Here is a 19,802-nt window from a genome sequence, read left to right on the forward strand (position 1 = left end):
CCAAAATATTACAGAAAATAAAAATTCTTGTTTGAGGTTTATTTTATTTTTTAGCTGATGGGTTCACATTCTTCCAGTATCAGGGTTCCATCTTCTCCTGCCGCCAACATTAATATGTATACAACTAGGAAAAAATGTGGTTTGAGCTTCTGGATGTGCAACACAAATCACGTTGTGTGTCAACAGAACCACGTGTATTTCATATTCATAAATCCAGTTTGTCAGCTCTGTCAGATTTGAATATAAACAATGCCTATGTTTATCGTACCGGTTGAAGGCCAGAGGACAGATTGTCATAAATACCAGGACATTAGGGTTTCACCCAATTAAAGCTGAACTGATCTGAAACATTTCATAAATGTCACTAAAGTTTAATTGTGTCGATCCTTTGGGAGAGGAAAAATGATAAGAAAATGTTAAATGCTAATAAGCTCAATATTTCCCATCACATGAGCATTTTTGTCTTCATATTCTATATACTTCAAACAAGAAAAATTACTTGTTTTTAGTTTGAGACTTAGACTCGCCTTATTTATTCAAGTGACAACTGACAATTGTTGTGAGCTCTCTAAATGATGAAGACTTTGAAACTGCAACCCTCAAAAACTGGCATTTGAAAGTGAACTCTTTAGGAGAAGAGTTTAGCCAAAGAATGTCTGTGGCATATTGAACGGTGACCTCCTTTTGTCTTCTGTACCTTACGTGTCAGTAGTCTGCTGAGCCTAGTCCTACATGTTTAGTCAAAAACATGTCAAAAAGCTGTGGCAGCCAGGGCCTCCAGGCTTCACCTGTGGTGAGAGATCCAGCTGCAGGCCAGGCCCAGAGCAGCAGGTGTCGTGAGGCTTTTTACATGGAGACCAGTGGAACTCTGTCCTGGGGAACCCTGCCTGCCCAGTGGATCTGCATGCCCAGTGATGGAAGCAATGTGGCTGCAGATACAAGTTCCTGGTGTGAAATGTTCATGGTTGCACACACAGGTACTCAATGTCAGTGTTCAAACGGGCATATCGGGCATAATAAGTACACGGTGTTTAAACAGTGGCGAGTGTTCGCTCTATAATGGCCGTGGTTGTAGATATGAGCGCACAGCGAGGGAGCACAGTCTCCTCTGGAGGATCGCTTGTCCCTCTCTGTGTAGCACAGTGTTTCCACTCCGGCTGGCACTTTTTTTCAGGCATAGCCTTAGCACAGTGCGTGAGAAAGGCATCGGAAAGGCTCTGTCAGAACGTAGGAGTTCCACACAACTGTCCGCAGCTCTGGTCGTTGGCTCAGAGCAGCAGTCTGCACAGCGTCAGGACCAGCAGGGGCGCGAGCCGCGGGGCCAGCAGGGCGGCGCCGTGGCTGCCTGCCGGGTTCCACACCCGGGCGGTGCAGGACTCGGTGGGGTCGGTAGTGTCCGGGCCGCCGCCGATGCTGCTCCTCTGAAGGACGAAGTCGTGCGTCAGGGCGGAGAAACTGTCCGGCCCGTACGGAACCGACAGCGTCTTCGTCACTGACTCCTGCCCCGGAGCTGTCACCTGTTGAATCAACAGATTTGACGTTTGCAGTTAGGTTTGCTTGCTTAGTTCCATTAAGTGAGCCATGAAAGTTATTTGGTAGAGGTGACCACGCACAGCAGCAAGTGCAGTCCTGGTCTTGCCTCTGTCGTTCGGTAGCTTGTTTATGTGCATGCTTGTTGGTTGGTTGAGGTACCCTTTTTATTGGCTTACTGAAGGTATTCATATATACACTCTCTGGACACGTGGGATAAAGCAGGATGAGCTGTGATATGTTACTGTTCTGCACACACACAGGACTCCCTTTTCCAGTTTCAGAATAAACATCAACAGTTATGTAAGGCCCAAAATACAGAATATTTCCAAAATATCCCAAGATTACAGAGGGGGCGGGAAAAAAACGGAAGTGGGCATTTTAACACGGACGCAAGTCCTTTAAACACCGCGGCAGACGGGGGCATTCTCGGCGGGCTTGTGTGTCAGCTGCAGGGCTGTTTGGACGGGGGCCCGTCGCTGGGCCCGCCCCTTGCCTGCGCCCTGTCATTTACTGCAGCGAAACAGTGCCCAAGCGGCGCTAATTACATGTGTTAGCCAGTCAGTACTGGGTCAGCGCAGTGCTTCAGTGCCACCACTGAAATAAGTCTTCGTTACCCTTCCATTCGTTCTGCTGTACAGCATGCCCATCGGCATCCTGCAAAATCTTTGCATCTATTTTTTGTCATTTGTATTTTTTTGCATGCAGTCAAAATCGGACTGTAGTAGAGGACCGTCCCGAACGCCGCTCCTCTCTCTGTTACAGTTCTAGAAACAAATGAGGGGAGGGAATTGTAGGCCCCATGGTCTATTAATGAGACCTGGGAAGTTCATAGCAGACTGTGTTTTTGTTGATGACATAAAAAAGCAGGTTAGTTTAGTGATGAAAAAGCGGTTTTCATTGGTACACAGACCGTAAATGCTGATGCAATGAGTGAATGATCCAATGATTTTCCACTGTGTGAAAGGGGGCGTTGCCTTTGCTCATTGCTGAGACTGACCCAGGAAGTTGACTGAATCGGACCACTGAATAATGCTGGACTTAAAAGCAGGATTTAAACACCCTGTACCATGTTTCTTGTATAGTCAAGTTTCTGCTTCTCTTCTGGTCACCTTCTGGCAGTTACAAGTCAAGAAGGAGAAAAGGCGGAAAGGGTAAGTTCTCTTAAGAAAAGGGGGAGGTGGGGGAGGCTTACTGAACAGCGCAGTGTGAGTACACATCTGCATGAGTATTCCCAACATCTTTCCCATGATGCCCTGTGACAGCGGCTGGGCTCCCATGGTCCCCTGGGCTCCCGCTTAACCCTTAGGTGATCTCCCCAGTGAAACCCTCCTGAGGGCATGTGGAGGGCTGCTGTCCCCACACCCCCGCAGACCTGTCCTGTTTACTCTGGAGCGTCACCAGTTCCCCCGTTTCCCAGGTCCCCTGGAGCGCCTTCCAAACGCGGCTTCGGGGACGGCCTCCGTCCACGCGCCCTGCGCATGTTTATCCGAACGGAAAAATAATCATTCCTTTCTGGCACCTCAGAATTATTATTTAGTCTGCGTGGGGAAGGGACGCTTTTGGAAAGCCTTGGACCGTTTCCTCTGAGAATTTTGCTGGCCGCCCACCCACTGGAGTGTAGCTGCTACGCTAACAGTCTGTCCTGGGGGACTGCTGCACGCATATTGTATCTGCTGGAAATGACGACGATGCATTTAGCCGCAGATTTTTTTTTTTTTTTTTTGGGCATGTCAAATGTGCTGCCAAGTGTGACAGTGCCCAGATGAGCATTGAAAGCAGAACAAGGTCTCCTGCTTTTCGGAGCCAACAGAGGTGCTTATCCTGCCCCGCATAGGCTTGGGGCCGTCACTCTCATCCTGCGACATTCGTAGCATTTGCTGCTTTTTTCTTTATACATGAAACACACCCTGCACACCCTGCAGCTTTTCAAGAGCGAATACAATGCTTGAGTCCGATTCTCTCTCTAATATTTGTGCTTTGTCAGTTCCGCGTTTTATATAATGGCATCACTGAGTTACGTAGTTTCCCTTCAACTGTTGCTGAAGAAAAGCCTGAACTGATTTGTCCTTTCAGTTAATGTTACTTCAGTCCTGTGAGTGTTTACACAAAGTAGGGGTACTTTCCAAAGCCTATCATGGGAGCTCCATACAATGTACGTTTTTTTAAACATTCATTTTTCATATCCAATTCAAATATTTAGCTGGACGGCATCCAGTCGGTGAAAACAGCCGAACAAGGTTTCGGACAAGTGTTTAAAATTTGGATGGCAGTGTGCGTATTGCCAAGTAGATGTGGAGTGACTCATTGTTAAGGTCACATCTTAACAGTTTCAAGATTACCTCCATAAATAACATTCCAAGTGTAATACATAATTGACACGCATTATACTTCAATGGGAGATCTAAAAATAGACATACCAAGACACAATCCGTCCATGTCAGTGAGTCATAGGCCATGTCATTTTGACTTACTTTTCACTGATCGTCAAATTTGTTTGAAGATCACAAACACGCTTACACATGTGAGCATACACACACACACACACACACACACTCCCCTTTTTAAAAACATACCCTTAATCCACTCCAGTTTAAAGTAATGTAATGTACCTTGCCATAGATGTGGAATTGTAATTCGCTCTCATGCGCACTGTGAGGGTGCTATCCCAGCATGCCTGCAGTGGCTCAGTTGTAGGCCCTCTCACCTTGAAAGTGTAGTCTCCTGGCAGCAGCAGTCTGTAGTACTCCCCGTTCCTGTCCGTTCGGAATGGGCAGAGATTCCTCCTCCCTTCCACCTCCACCAGGGCGTTCTGTACCGGGGCTCCTGCCGAATCCAGGACCTGCCCCTTCACACCTGCAAAAATGTGAGGGGGTGTGGAGGGGGGGGGGGGGGGGGGGGGTGTGGAGTGGGAGCAAAGGGAGTGTTGTCATGGCGATGCACACTGACAGGCAGGGGGCGGCAGGGTTCTGAGAATGCTGGGTTCCCCTGGAGACGTGCACTGCACACTGCCCTCCACACAGGCGCAGCGTTCAGCCAGGCCTGTCCAAGAGAGGTAACCGAGTAATCCCGCTGGGAGCCATCAACTGTAAGTGCATAGGCCATAGAGCACAATGGAGTACAGTTTCCCTGGGTTCTCCCATCGCAGTTTCGCTGTAGCGATCTGTATTGGTTTTCCGTCACACACAAAAGCGAGTGTCACGCAAAATTTCACTGCTGACTGCGATGAAAGAATGATTGAATGACTGATGCCTTTTCGGAAGAACCAGCTGTGCGAAATTTCCGCAAACGAGGGAACTGAAGGTGGTTGAAATAATATTCCCTGCGGCGCATCCGCAGTGCCTGGTGCTTGCGGGGTGTACTCACCTAGGTGGACCTGCTGCATGTAGGCCAGCAGGGCAGGCTTGTTGGCTTCCCACATGCCGGGCAGATCCGTTTCGGGGGGGTACTTGCAGCAGGACAGTTCCAGGGTGATCTCCAGACACTGGCGCCACACGTAGTTGTAGTCCTGCATTCCTCCTGAGGGGGAGATTACAAACTGTCAGCGGCAGAACGGTTCTGGAGGACCTCTGTCACCCCTCACTGGTCCCTGAGGAACTTCTGTGCCCACTCGGTGGGCCCCGGGTGGGCTTGACATTTTGGAATGCGGGAGGGCCCACATCCGCTGCCTCCCAAAGGCTCCCTGGTGCTGCTGCTCTCCCCCTGGCCTGTCAGCGGTCCCTCATCCCACGCGGTTAGCGGCGGTAATGAGCAGCACGCTCTCACGTTGCGCCAGTGTTCCCAGTGGAACAGAACGGGTTTGCTACAGCCGCGACAAGGCTAATTACGTTTTGGGTATTGCCTCCCTGGTTCTTTTTCAGGGCTCAGTTAGCGCCGTGGCACTCGCTCTTGCCCCGGGATAGGCGCAGGGTGTGCGTGTCTCGGTTGTTACTCATCACGAAATGGATCAGCTAAAGCCGTTTACACGGTTGACTCACCTCACCTTTCTTGGTTCCGGCTATGTTGATGTATGATTTTTAAGGTGAAAACAAAAAACCAGCAGACCCTGCGACTTACATGGGACAAAAGTGGATGCCCTGAGTCAGCGCGTTTCTGTGCTCGTAACCTTGCGCAGGTCTCTCACGGGAGAGGGGCGGGGGGGGCGGAGCTCAGGGAGCAGTGCACATGTGGGGCTCGGAGAGCTCTGCTGCACCAGGCTCACAGCAGACACAACTAACTTTAATGTGAGAGCCCTACAAAATGGCCACCCTGTGGTAGGACAACCTCAGCCTCTATAAAATGGTAAACTTTTGATGCATGTCTAAATTGTATTTAGAGTTTAGAACTAAAATGTGAAGCCTCTCACAGTGAATATCACTGGGTAAATGTGTGCAGTCTGTCTGGACCAGCGTGGCTGACCTGCCAGAGGGTACCAGTAGAACCCGTTGGTGATGCCGTCCTTGAAGCCCTTTTCGTAGCAGTTGTTCTCCTTCTGCATGCTGGTGTGACTGAAGGAGTAGGTCTTGGCGAGGTGGACGAAGACGTCGTTGTCGGGGGAGACGCTAGAGCTCCCCTGTAACTCTCCTCCTGTTTTAAAACGTCACAAAAAGACAAGTGATGTCGTTCCGTCTTCCTTGAGATTCGACCTTTTTATGTAGAGTTACATAGACGTGCGTTCAGTCCGCCTTGCACACAGTCCTCACTGGGCTGGCTGCTTGTTGCAGATATAGAGCCATGTCTGCAAGGGGGGGAACGACACTGACAACACTTCCATAGTACAGTTGTAAAATAGCACGGAGGATATTTTTTTGCATACTGCCTATCGTGCGCTAAACAGTACACAGCATGCGTAGTAGACAGCGCATACTTTGAGGACACAGTGGTTAGGAGGCTGATTGGGACACAGCCTCTCTCTCTCTCAGAACTAAAGGCCCTGCTGCTTCCTGGTTCCTGCTGGACCCGGCGGGCCGCCTGTACCTCCGTTGCTGTTGTCGTAGGGGTAGCTGGCCACCACGGCGCCTCCGTGGAGGTTCGCCGACAGCACGAAGGGCTCCGAATCCAGCCAGTCCATCACCGCCCGCACCTCCGCCTCCCTCTGCTCTTCCTCGTCCCTCTCGAAAGCGTCCGGGAAGTTGCGGTTCAGGTCCACACCGTGTTTGTTGAACCTGTGTGGGGGGGGGGGGGGGTGGAGGGTGGTGGGGGTGTCAGGGTTAGGGGTGAGGGAGCCCCAGTGAAAATATTTGCTGTCTTTTCTGTGTTTTTGATTGTTGTGTTTTCCCACGCCGTGGAAAGCCGAAGACAGCTTTATCTGCGCGTGCTGTCCCTGACCAGTGTTTGTGCTCAGGTGATGCACACTGCTTTCCAAGCTGGAGGCGGGGGGGGGGGGGGGGGGGTGTTTATGGGGGGGTGGCAGTCGCAGTTTGGGAAATGCAAACAGACGGCCTGTCAAGCCACTTTGTTGGCTGCAGCGGGTCTTGTCAACACAGGCCAGATGGAGAGGCCCTGTTTTTCACCAGATGAAAGTGTGGTGAAAGGAAAAGCTTCAGATGCACTGTCGGGATGTGTACCGACGCTCAGATTTGACTGACAGTATTGTACTAATGCTGTTGGGTCCCGGCTGACTTCATCAAAATGCCACACAGGCAGTTCCTTATGTGCAGTACTGTCATCACCACGAATCAGCCCAGAAAACGAATGGGACATGCATAGGCAGTGCCTTTAATTTGACTACATATTTTATCATCTTACTCACATCTGAAACCTCCACATGTGGTCTTCCTTTTTTTTTTTAGACAAGTGACTGAGACCATCCTTCCAGAATTTTAAAGTTGCACAGTTTGAGAAGGCTGAAAAACACCGCATGCCTGCCCCAGGGGTGGTCGTTCGCTCGCTTGCTGCTGCGGTGCTATTTTGAGTCCGTCACCTGGGGTTTATTTAGTGTGAGCGATTTAGGGGACACAGTATACAAACTGTTTCAGAGATGGATTAGTGCTTTTGCAGGACTTGCGCAACCTGCCTGTGTTCACGTACAATAGAGAGATCTCTCTTAATCCAAGTCCGAGAGCAGCTCTTTCAGCGTCTCCAAAGAATTGCTTCCCTCTAAAATTCCTGTGTGCCCAGTCGTGTGTAGGTCTGCTATCAGGCTGCGGGCAAGCAAGTCTCACTTTATTCTCCTGTGGGATTTCACTCATTGTATAATAATTACAATCACAACAAAAAGAGTAATTACCGAAAAGGTTTAGGTTCTGCTGCTGTATATTTAAAGCACAACTAAAAAGTACTTAATTTTAGTAGTATACGGTCGGCCTGTTTGCAGTGCAACCCAAAAAGTAGTCATCACTATTTGGCTCTTGGACAAGAAAAATATCCCAAAAGCCTAACCAGTGCACACTGTTAAACTGTCTACAGATAACAGCACAAAAAAAATGTTTTTCAGAATATTAATAATGGCGGAAGATGCTATACGGCTGACTCCAAGCACAGGAAATTGTGCATGTCCAGATCCCATATGAAATTTGTGTTTTTCCATTTGATTAGGAGATCCTACATTTCCTTGGGTGGTTCAACAAAGAAAAATAAACAAAACAATCTGTTGTTCATTTTGGAAAGAAACAGCATGCTTACAGCACTTTTATCATACTGCTGCAAATAGCCCTTCCCTGTTTGCGTAAACTGTTTGTTTCTGCTATCGCAGTGCTACAGGGTCCCATCAGCCAGTGAAATAAAACACTATGGAAGCGTAGCACGCACTCATTCAAGGGCACCTTTGCTGAAAGATAATCAGGACTCCATTGTCATACAGCAATTGCAGGTGGGGCTCTAAAAGGCGGTGATGAGTCCTGTTTGCCTGTCAGAACACTGGCTGAAATTTGAGAGATCCGATTGGATTGCGGGAAACCAGTCTCACCCACCTCCGGAAAGCCAGATGCTTTTACACGGAGAGCCAGATTTTGAGCAGTGTTTTAAGAGAGAGGCACATTCTAAGTGCTGTTTTAAGCGGGGTTTTATTGAAGGCTGGGGCTCAGGCCAGGACGGCTCCTGGCTCTGTTATAATCTGTGAGACGGCGAGGGGGATGCAAAAGGAAGGTTAAATTACCACAGCGCTCCTGCCGTGAACCCAAGTGTTGGTTCTGTCAGTGTAAACAGCACCGTGGTCATTATCCCAGCGCTGAACCCCCTATTTTCCTCTGCGGTGGGGTGTCCTGCGTGCTGTTGAAGCTGGCGGCCTGTCGCACGCAGATCTGGGATGCAGCACTGGTGTTATCAGCTGTGTGGGTGGGAGGACGTGTCTGCATGCCCGCTCAGAGGCATTTAAGGCTGTGTTTAGTGGCTGAAGAAAATGATCTGCCCTCTTTGAAACGGCCCTCTTCGGTTACACATTTGCTCTGGCTTACTAACTACCCCCCAACCCCCGGATTTTTCATGAAAGTTTTGGCAAATCCAAACATAAAAGCTAAACAAGTCAGTCACGGCTTGAGTTTAGAATCACCGCACACACCTGCAAGGGCCCAGAAGGAGGCCTGTAGCTGGTGCGTTGCTTTCAGGTATGCGTGTGCCATGCATCTTCCCTCTTGGAGAAGCCTGTCCCACGATGCCCTGTGCTTAGAGGGGAAGCTGTGTTTTGCTTACAAGGGGCCAGTGCTTTGACAGAATTTCAGCAGGGCCAGGCAAAAACCAGAGACTGTGAAATGAGGGGTTTCTCTCCACGCCACCCCCGCCACCCCCCCCTCCCCCCCCCCCCAGACTGCACCTGCTCCCAGAACAGCTGCTTCCTGCAGCAGCGCGCGGACAGGAAGAGGCCGGGACACAGAGACCTGTCTCTCCCCTGCTGAATGAGGCCGGCCCCCTTTTTCACAGGGCTTACCCTTCAAAGCAGCTTCCATTAATCTGAGCTCAGGAAGCGGCTCTCTCCCCGTCATTCAGGGGTAGTGAATGCTCCCGCGCGCGGGCCTGCGCAGCGCCTCCGTTTGGGCCGTCCTCGTGTGATTAAGATCTCACTCCCGCCCTTTTTTGTCTGCTCCCATTCACTTTTTTTTTTATTACATTTTTTTTTTTTTTAAATAGCCCCAATTCCCTCCTGAATTTGGGATGTCCAATTAGCTACTTACGGCTGCGTTTCCCCCACGCCTGAGCGTACGCGTCTCCTCGGAAGCGCACGCCATCCCCCCGCCCCGCCCAACTGCCAACTGCTTGTCGTCTGGTGGAGCTTCTGCCCGCAGTTGGCACTGGCACTGTCCAGATTCAGTCTGTGATGGTGGGGTTCGTGCACGCACACGTACAGTGCCTTAACCGGACGAGCCACCCAGCTGTAAGCAGGTTTATTTGTATACACTTCTAAATGCCAGTTTTGTTTAAAAATCTGTGTTATCTCTAGGCGTGATTCACCCTCATTGTGACTAATGCTGATGCTGGCTTTAGCAGGAGTCTCATCGTCTTGTGCTTTGCTTTATCGGAAGAAATGCCCGTCCGTTCTCTTTTAGCGTCGTCACGGTCACTGCAGCCAGGTTTCGGTGTACGTGAGGTGTCTTTTCCGTGGAGTGGAACAAGAGGTGTGTTGTTGCCATGGAAACGGCATGACGCAGGGAGGAGGAGGGTTTCCCCAGAACCCTGAGCAAGTTTTGAGAAAGACAGCAGTGTTTCTGGGAAGAGCAGGGCACCACAGAGGGAGCGAGAGAGATCTCTCAACCTGATAGATCTTTATTTCCGCATGTTAACTATATCTTTATCTGTGTGAAACTTTCATGTTAAGATCAACCAAAATAAGGGACCTGCTGGAGCTTGGATGTTAATAGCTGTCTTTGTTCAAACTATTTAAGCTTCTGCATCACTAGTATAAGTGAATTTGGATGGATGGTTATTTTTCCAGCTATGCAAATATACTTTAGTTTGTCTAATGCATTCAGACAATTTTCCCATTTTCCATGACTTTTCCATGACTGTTTTTAAAAATCCCGGTTTTCCAGGATGGGTGTCTCACTTTCTGGCTGGGACACTGTTGTAGGGACGGAGGAGTGAAGCCTGAAACGGATGAGGCTACCGCCTGGTTTTACAGCCTCGGGTGGTCTGGATCAGTCGCTGTGTCTGTCTCCGGGCGCTCACCTCCCATCCGAGTACACGCAGTTGCGGGTGGAGGCCTCGAAGCCGTCGGGGTTCATGGAGGGCAGGACGTGGACGCGGGTGCTGTTGAGGATGCGGGTGATCAGGGGGTCGCTCAGGTAGCCCTGGGTCAGGAGCTCGATCAGGTGCAGCAGCATCACGCGTCCCACCACCTGAGAAAAACACGTCCGCACAATGAGGCCCCATCCCACAGGTGTGCTTTAATCCCGTCTGGCAGGAAATAACAGCGTGCTGCTCACTGAAGCTTTCCATCACACTCCCAATAATACGCCTTCCATTCACGGCTTCCAAAAACTACTGACTCACGTCTGAAAGTTGAACGTTTTTTGGATGTCTTACCTTCCTTAATGCCGTTCCGGAGGAAGTGAGATATAATTACTAAGCTCTTCTATCACTTTCTGCTAATTCGTGTGCTCCTACGACACACCTGCCTGTGAACGAGGAAATGTTTTCCACATGACAGGCAACAGAGCGCACTGCTGTAGGAGGGCAAGCAGCGGTTAGACGAGGCTCATAAACGAGGAGCGAAGTTTAGACAAGAAGCTGGCGAGCGTGTGCGCGCAGGTAACCTGAGGAACCCTGGGAAATTAAATCTCACCCTACCCCGCGAGGGATCAGGCTAATTGTACCCCATTACTGGCAATGTCCCAGGCATAGTAAGTTACGCTGTATGATAGGCTGCCCTGGGAGCAAGCGTTTTACAGATTCCATCACTTAGAAACGATTGCAGTTATGGGATTGCTGATACATTTGGAGCTCGGATAGAAATGCCTGGTCCAGCAAAATGTACAGAGCGAAGCTTCGTGTTGTGGAAAACAACCTTATTTACGGGCAGGTAACTGCAGATTTACAGTACCTGGCATGTGACTTGGGTGTTATCTGTCTGCATGCCATAGTGAACCACTAGTAAGTATATTTGTGGGCTACAAGCATGGATAGCCCTGGAGTTTATTCTGACACTGCAAAACCGTGTGATGCCGGGGCATTTCTAGAGAGCTTGGCCCAGAACTGTGAAGAATTGTGTTGGGACAGACGCATTTACTGCTAGCATGTGAGTCTAAGGAAGCACACATGCTTTTGTGTGTGGAGATGACCGCCACTTCTCACAAAGACCTGATTATTATGCACAAGCTGGAAGCAGAAAAGCCCAATTCTGCATGCCTGCTGGCTCAATGGCAGTTATCAGCATCGCCCCATTCTCTTCAAGTGTGGCTGTCGCCTACTGGTACACAGCGCAGCAGTACCCAGCTGCTCTCTGTCCTGCTGTCTCTCACACACTTTGTGCACCACACACACATACACACACACACAAATCTCACACACACACACACACACACACACAAATCTCACACACACACGCACGTGCACACAAACACAAGCACGCACACTCAGATAGCACACACAAGCACGTTTCTCGCACGTAAAACACTCGAGTTCACAGAGACGCATGCACGCAGTCTAAAATCCCTAGAAACCTCAACAAACGCCAGCCTGTGTCTCCCGCTCTCGGTGTGCTTACAGGACAAAATGTTATTCACAGTGACAGGAGATAAGAAAAGAATGTGATACTCCTGATCTGATGATGAGTAGGTGAAGGCTGTGCGTATGTGTTAACTTGAAAGGGAAGGTGATAACCCCTAATGTATTGAAGCTTATCTCTGTGAGTGTGTCATGCACACGGTTGTTATCAACAACACATTCCAGACAAGGCAGACACCTCTGCTCATCTGTCTGATATGTTGGGGCAGAACCGCTAAATTTTATCACTATCACACTTATAAAAAATGAAAAAAAAAACAAAACAGAACATGCTTTCCCGAACTGCATTTCTGCATGTCCAGGAACCTGATGTTTTTAGTTTCTTTATAAATTCACAAATAGATGGGGGGGATCTCGTAGGCTTGTGAAATTTAAACCAGGGTTTGGATAATAAATTGCTGTAACACTGAATTCAAATTGCTCTTTGGTTCAAACTTTGCTTCCGTTAAAAAAAAAGAAAAAAGTGTTGTCAGCTAAGTGACGCAGTACAGGCAGGCAGAGTCAAGTACTTGACCTGACAGAGCTCAGTCCTGTCACTATAATTGTTAACAATTACCAAGGTATGGTCAGAACCGAACATATGAAAACAAATGAAGTACAAGTTAATTTTGGGGTGAAGTCAGCAGTCCATCTTGTGGAAACTGCCAAAAACCGAAACGCACGCAACAGCAGGGCAGAATCTAATCAGTCTTTATCTGTGCGGGGCAGTGTGACTGTAGTGTCAGCTTCTCAGGCCCTGTTTCCATTGAGAATGTTTTAATTATTTGTTTTTTAACAAGGCCAAAGGACTGTAATGGGGAACTTTCACAGTGATTTCTTTATTCGAAGGAGTTTGCTTAACCTACGCTTTCCCTTAAGATCATGGAGTGGCATATTTTAAGATGGAAATGCAAGCAAGAGCTGGAACACGATTGCTTCAGTTTCTCACACTGAACAGCTTCACTGTGACTCTTGTCACTGTTTAACCAAGAAATTGGGGGAAAGGTCTTTATTTCCTGAACATTAACACGGTACTGCTGTTGCTCCAGTGTGAATCTGGTCCCTTTGAAACGTTGGGGCGCGTAACAGCGTTCCTTTTGGGGGTGGGGGGGCGGAGGTAGAGAGAGGGGCTCTCCCCGGGGTCACGCTTGGCCGCCTCTCCACCGCACCCGCGGACTGTAAATTTCCGTCTCTGTGTACAGAGCTCCTTTTAACGATATCCACATCCCCCCACCCCCAGACCCAGACTCGAGGATGTCTATTTAAGGACATCCCACCAGCTGGCCCGGTTGCCCAAATATAGCCCCGTTAGGAGCAGCGTGAGGCCCCTCCGGAGATGCTTGATTGACCGTCTTTTGTTTGACTCCATGGCCCTTTTGTTGGGAGTCAGTCTTAATGTACGTGCAAAAGGAAATGTCTAATACCGCAGCTTTAGCCACCAGTGCCCTTACTGTTATCCGATAAATAAGCGCGAACTCAAACGGCTTATCTGTTTACAGCAGCTTCCTTCCTGGCCCGCGCAGAGCAGTGCGACTCGTCTCAACGAGCTTACCTCATTGCCATGCATGTTTCCCACATACTTGAACTCGGGAATCCCGATCCTGTGTTCGGTTGGGCGTTCGCCAAGAACCAGCACCCACAGGTCTCTCCCTATGGGAACACAAAAAGGAAATGGAAAATAAGGAACGGACTTGAGCACTGACTCCTTTAAAACCTTTGGGACGGCAGTGTCCTGGGTACGCGTGTTCCTGTACCGCGGTGCACATGCATTGTTTTGTTAATGTTGAGAGGGACACGTGGCAGAGCCGCCCTATCCAGCTTTGCCACTCGCCGCCTCCGTTAGTGAGTAATCAGATTTGCCTTTATGAGGAGGACGCCGGCACACTTGCCCCAGAGCACGACAAGTCTGAGCGCGCTCAGTGATGAACCTGTCAGCGGTAAATAATCCTGCATGTGACAATTTTAGGCCGGAGGTGGAAAAAAAATGCCTTAGAAAACCCTGCCTTAAAAAAGATCCAGAACACCACTGGAGTGTCCTACTTTCTGGACCACGGAGACTCGAAACGTCACACCGCTCTTCTATTCCTTAGTCATTTCTGAATTGAGTGAAGGCAAAATACATGGTCCTGCCCCATTTTCACAGTCAACGTGAAAGTGTGGCATTAGTCTCAACCTGGTGCATTGATTTATTATTATTTATTTTTAAATCCTAGATGTCGTGAAATTGAGATTATGGTATGGCTGTCCGTGCCACTGTAGCTGTCTGTGACAGGACAGGGGAGGGGGTTTGGGTGGAGGCAGAGCCGAGCCAGGTGGTGCCCTGGATTAGCACTACTTAGAGCTCCGCTCCAGGTCCTTCGCCTCGAGAGCGCAGGGACCCCGGCGGGATTAGTGTGAGGTCAGCCCCCTGCGCCTGACGCGGCGGGACCCCGCCGTCACCCTGTGCTTCAGGGGGGGTCTCCCCAAAATGGGGTCTCCCCAAAGTGACGCGTCTGCATGTGCGAACGGACATCCCAAAAATATTAACAGCCCTTAAGATACAGATGTAACGAGGCGCTGCGTCCAGCGAGCGGCTGCTAGGGCCGCCGTCTGGGCATCCCCGTGGTTTTTGCTGCGTCGGCTGGCAATGGGGCAGAATGGAGAGGCCGTTTCCTGGGCTGCCCGGGGAGACCGCGGCGCTCGCTCCAGAGGTTGAGACATTGTGTCGGCTAGCGCATTAGCATGTGAGCCTTTTCAGATTGAAATGTGAGAGGGGGAGACCCTGGCAGCGAGCGGAGCCGGGGGTCTCAATGCCAGCTTTGTGTCCGCCGCAGCCAGCAGAAAAAAAAAAACGAGCCGCCGCGCCGCGCCGGAGAGAGAAAAAACCCCCCGGCCGGGGCGCGAGATGACGACGCAAGCGCTGGGGTCGGCCGCTGCTGCCGCTGACCCAGTGCTCTCGATAAGCACCGCGCCGGGACCAGCCCCGCCCGGGCCATCGGCCGGCTCCCCCTATCCGTCCCTTACGCCCTCGCCGGGGTGGGATGGGCTCTCTTTCCCTGAGGTGTAGCATTGCTGCAGTCGCTTGCTGGGTTAGCGATGGGTTAGCACTGGGTTAGCGCTGGGTTAGCGCTGGGTTAGCGATGGGTTAGCGCTGAGTTAGCAATGGGTTAGCGCTGAGTTAGCGATGGGTTAGCGCTGAGTTAGCGCTGAGTTAACGATGGGTTAGCGCTGAGTTAGCGATGGGTTAGCGCTGGTCTTCTCTCGGGCGTAGCGCTAATGTGGCTCAGCGCACCGCTCCCTCTGCGCCCTGCTGGAGCCCGAGAGAGAGCTTGAGAGCGGCGGGTCCGTCGAGGGGGGGCTGATTTCCCTTTCAAATCACAGCTGATCTGAGAGCACAGCCCCATTCAGCTGCTGCGAGCGCCGGCCCGGGACGGGGGGAGGCCGGGGGGGGGTGGGCACAATGCTCGTTGAATAAACATGGATCTCGCTTGTCTACGTGTTTGAACGCGAGTTACAAGAGGCCGGAGACCGGTCGCCATGGAAGCGCAGCAGTTTTCCGCGCCACCGCCGTCGCCGGGCCGTTCCTTTTGGAGCACATCTACATGGGGGGGGGGGGCACGGCTGAGGGCTCGACTGCGAGATCTGTGCCAAGATCTCTTATCAGGTGTTGTGTCTGAGCCGCAACTAAATGTAGCGAAAGATGGGCCCCCCCCCCCCCCTTATAAAAAAAGAGATCAGATACCCACAGGGGGTGGGGGGAACGGGAGGGGGGAACGGGTGGCATATTTGCCACCTTTGTGCAAGAAACAGAAAAGCGCTCTGCGTGAGAACTCTTCCCCCGGGGGAGATTCTGTGAGTTTGTCGATATTTCAGGGGCTCTGGGTTTGCGATCTTACAGTATAACTCACAGGGGGCTGTGACAGTGGCACCATGGGTGGCCTTGCCCCCACCAGCCCGCGGAGGGAATTCTCCGGGTGCCTCCTGCACATTCCTCCGCTGCAGTTCGGGAGGCCTACCGCCAAGCAAAAAAAAAGCACACGCTCGCCCAGGCCCTCGAGTGAGCTGCCAGCTGTGTGCACTCTTTCGGACATGGGTGAAGGCGGGTAGGAAGTGCCACTACTCAGCACGCCCGCTGTAATGTGCGTGCCATTCATAAATGCACGTCTGTGGAGTGCGTGCACTATGTCAGGGCTGCCCAACCCTCTTCCTGGTGATCTGCTGTCCTGTGGGTTTTCACTTCAACTCTAATTTTGCACACCTGATTCTAGCAGCTCAACAATCTCCAGCTGTTGAATGAGGTGCGCTTTGTTTGGGTTGGAGTGAAAACCTACGGGACAGTAGATCTCCAGGAACAGGGTTGGGCAGCACCTCTCCCAAAGTTCTGCTTTTGTTATACAACAATTTTTTTTCCTTTTTTTGGGAAGCACTTAGACAGGCCCAACTGCACGCATCCTTTTTTCCGTTAACAAATAGGTGCCGTGTGTGTGTCAGTGAACTCTGGTCACGGTGCAGGATTAACGGTTTGCATTTGCGTAACCTGCCACCAAAGTGAGGCTGACGGAGGCCTCGTTTATGGGCACAAGCAGCGCCACCACATCCTGAACCAGACACCGCTGCGTCAATCATAGCTTTTCACTCTGCCATTTTCAGACACTTTTGCGCAGATCACTCACAAAAGACTTCATCAAGAGAGTAATGAGAAGACAGGTTGCGATACATCAGCATCAGCAGCTTGCGGAATTCTTTAAAACTGATTTGCACTAAAGATAAATAAATATCAGCCAATGACACGTGAAAGAACGGCTCTTACCTTCCACGGATTTCCCAATACTATGTAGGTGCGTCAGAGACGAATAGTTTCTGTTGACAGCTTTTAGGTATCGTTCCACTTCGACCGTGTTATGGTAACGAAAATCCAGCCCGCTAGCCGTTGACACCCAGGCTCCAAGCCACAGGCAGAGGCACGGCGTGAAAGGGACCATCATCTACAGTATCTCTCTAAACACAAAAGAGTGAGCCAAAATTACACCCCTAAATAACCTAACGTGGTGGAAAACGCACAGTAAAATTATCAGTGTTAAAGTCATGTAAAGAGTTGCAGTTCCTTTATTCTTTGCACAGGATGTTCGCGTTTGTGCAGTTAAAACTTTACCATTTCCTATTTCTACGCGACAAACGAATGCACCCCTTTAAGTAGTGACACTAAGATGTTATAGATTGAATAGCAATTTATTTATTTTTTCTTTATTATTTTAATTATTCTAACACGATATAATTACGCACTAGATTTAAAGTACGGTCCAATTTCTTTGCCATGTTAGAGATGATGTAGCCCACATGACGTCCTTGGTACAGTTAGATAAAATTCTGAACACTTTGTAAGTGTCGAAGTACTTGAGTTATCGCTTGGCCACTTTGCACTTAAGGACCTTAGTGTCAGGTTGCTACGGTGCTCTCAAATTGCTAGCTTTGTGTCGTGTTGGATGTACACTTGCCTTTTGCTTTGTAATAAGCGCATATGTATCCTCTGTGGTCTAGTCCTTACTGGCAGTGCCAATATTATTCTCTTGGCACTGATCATTGTTAATCATTGACCCTGCCAGGGTTGAATGTACACTCCTGATGCTGTAACTACAGTTAGCCGCTCGGGATAAGAGCGTCTGTTAAATACCAAATTTGTAACTGTAATTCTATCCGCCCAAGCGATATTACGCATCAAGAGGACTGTTTAAAGAAAGTTGAAGTATTGCATGTACTTTGGACTACATACGCCTGTAACTGTAATTAACTGTATTTATTTAAATTTCTTTTTTTCTATTCAATTATCATAAGGCAGAAGTGCTTGGAAAAGTTAATATTAGTTTGTCAAAATTATTGTACCTGTCATGTTGATGTTGTGATGTGGGGAAAAATATGTAGTTTTTATTTTTATTTTTAAAGCTCATTATTGGAGGCATACTGCTATACGTATTAGGCTGAGGGTAAATATTAAGCATTATTCCAGAATTCCCTTCAGTGGAAACCTGCGGATAGCCTACTAACCTCCAAATAGCACTGATTACTTTTTAGCCCGTGTTACTTTGCAATCTGTTCGTTTACAGTTTGAAATAACAGTAAAATATTACCTTGTATCGAGTCCACAGTTTGAGCTCCCGCTGCTATGAAGTTGGATACGGACCTTCCTGTAACCCAATCTTTGCACTGTCATACAGTGTAGCTGGAGGACTGCAACTCCTGCCGCCGCTCAAATAGTACAGCGCCAGATGACCTCAGCCAGTCTCACCATTACAGATCGTGTGACAGATTAAAGTTGTACATGTCCGTCTGCAGCCCGTGAACACAGTCGCCCTATTCCTGTTTCGGATCCCTCCGACTGGCTCACTTACTAGCTACTTACTGGATTCAAACACGTCCGCTGCGTTTAAACACGCCGAGGCGGAGCTTCGCCTCCCACATATTGCTAAACTGATCACTTCTCCGGGTCCACGCGAAAAGCTTAGATCTGTGCGTTGATTGTATCTGCAGAAACTGTTCAGCATCACTGCAGATTTCTTGAAAACTTAACATATGATTTCATCATAGTGTAACGGCGATTCTACAAGTTATTCGGTACGTGCCGAAGTAAAGAAAATACATCCACAAGGCTAACGAAAATAATGCCATGGATTTAGCGGTTATTGCGCGAGGCGCGTATTTTGCAACCTGTTGTTCACTTGAATAGTCAGTTGCATAATTGATGAGAGATTAAGATAACTTTCTAAAAAGATTAATTATCTTAAGACGGTTCTGCAGGTTCTCTATCCAAAATAAGAGAGTGCTAAAGCGTTTTCACTGTTCTATTGTTGATTAATTTTGGCAGTGAATGTTCCCCCAAGTCCTGCCCTTAACCAGGCACTGTTATTTTTACCATTCGCTCGCTCCCTCTCCTCTTATTCCTACTCGGAGTCGTTTTCTGACCTGAAGAAATGCTTGTGCTAATTATGGTCAGATGGTATTACATGCAGCTGCAGGAAGTTTGTGATATCCAGGGACCCCGATTTCGGCTGAAAACCGCGCGTTTCTTGCGGACTGTTGTTTTGGAAGTATAATTATGGATTGATGGTGTGTGTGGGATTACTGAGACGCCGATTCTTACTGTCATTTCGTAGCGTGTAATTCAAAGCGGTGGTATCTTTGGCAAGTGTCCAGTGATTTGTGTTTGATGTGTGCAGAGTTTTTGAAACCACTTGCTTAGTTCCCATGTGTGACTGACTTGACTGTCCAACCCTGTATACACTCAAAACAGATGTGTTATAAACTACTCATAACCTGTCATTTTTTTAAACACAACTCCATGTCTAGTTAAGGACACACCTTGTGTTACTTTCAACACAGTCTGTGTTAAAAGTCTATCTTTGTAAATATTTGTAATGCAAAAGTAGTGATTTGGACAAATGTGTTGAAAGTAACACAAAAAGTGTGTTGGATATCGACACATCCTTTCTGAGAGTGTGTGCTGAAGGTGTGTCTATATGAGCATTTCATGTTTCTGGTATGTGCTGTATAAAATATTTTACACATACATTGTGGAAGTACTTATTAATTTCCAATCCTGTTTCATTCATGCATTTTTAAACTTAAAAACTCTAGTGAACGTTTGAATGTTTTGAACTCATTACACTGGTAAAAAATAAAAAATA

At 49.0% G+C, this 19,802-nt stretch overlaps 2 protein-coding genes across 4 annotated transcripts in view; one reads left to right on the forward strand and one right to left on the reverse strand.

Annotated features, from left to right (window-relative positions):
* Nucleotides 1–19,802, forward strand: part of dnah6 (dynein, axonemal, heavy chain 6) — a 64,148-nt gene that overhangs the window by 3,636 nt on the left and 40,710 nt on the right. The window lies entirely within an intron of this gene.
* Nucleotides 25–19,077, reverse strand: cpm (carboxypeptidase M). The gene is made up of 9 exons (XM_035401856.1): nucleotides 18,249–19,077; nucleotides 16,934–17,121; nucleotides 13,697–13,794; nucleotides 10,609–10,778; nucleotides 6,487–6,674; nucleotides 5,929–6,096; nucleotides 4,897–5,049; nucleotides 4,238–4,386; nucleotides 25–1,517 (listed from the first exon to the last, which is right to left on the reverse strand). The coding sequence occupies exons 2-9, from the start codon at nucleotides 17,106–17,108 to the stop codon at nucleotides 1,269–1,271; spliced, it is 1,350 nt and encodes a 449-aa protein (XP_035257747.1). The 5' UTR covers nucleotides 17,109–17,121; nucleotides 18,249–19,077; the 3' UTR covers nucleotides 25–1,268.

This window comes from Anguilla anguilla, chromosome 19, assembly GCF_013347855.1.
Source record: "Anguilla anguilla isolate fAngAng1 chromosome 19, fAngAng1.pri, whole genome shotgun sequence".
NCBI lineage: Eukaryota > Metazoa > Chordata > Actinopteri > Anguilliformes > Anguillidae > Anguilla > Anguilla anguilla.

Bases quoted from the DNA above. Each gene is read 5' to 3' on its own strand.
- cpm (XM_035401856.1), bottom strand. From the start codon at position 17,108: ATGATGGTCCCTTTCACGCCGTGCCTCTGCCTGTGGCTTGGAGCCTGG. The intron at 10,779-13,696 runs GTAAGCTCGTTG...TGTTTTTCTCAG, and splicing joins GAAACATGCATGGCAATGAG to GTGGTGGGACGCGTGATGCT. The intron at 5,050-5,928 runs GTCAGCCACGCT...TCTCCCCCTCAG, and splicing joins CTACTGGTACCCTCTGGCAG to GAGGAATGCAGGACTACAAC.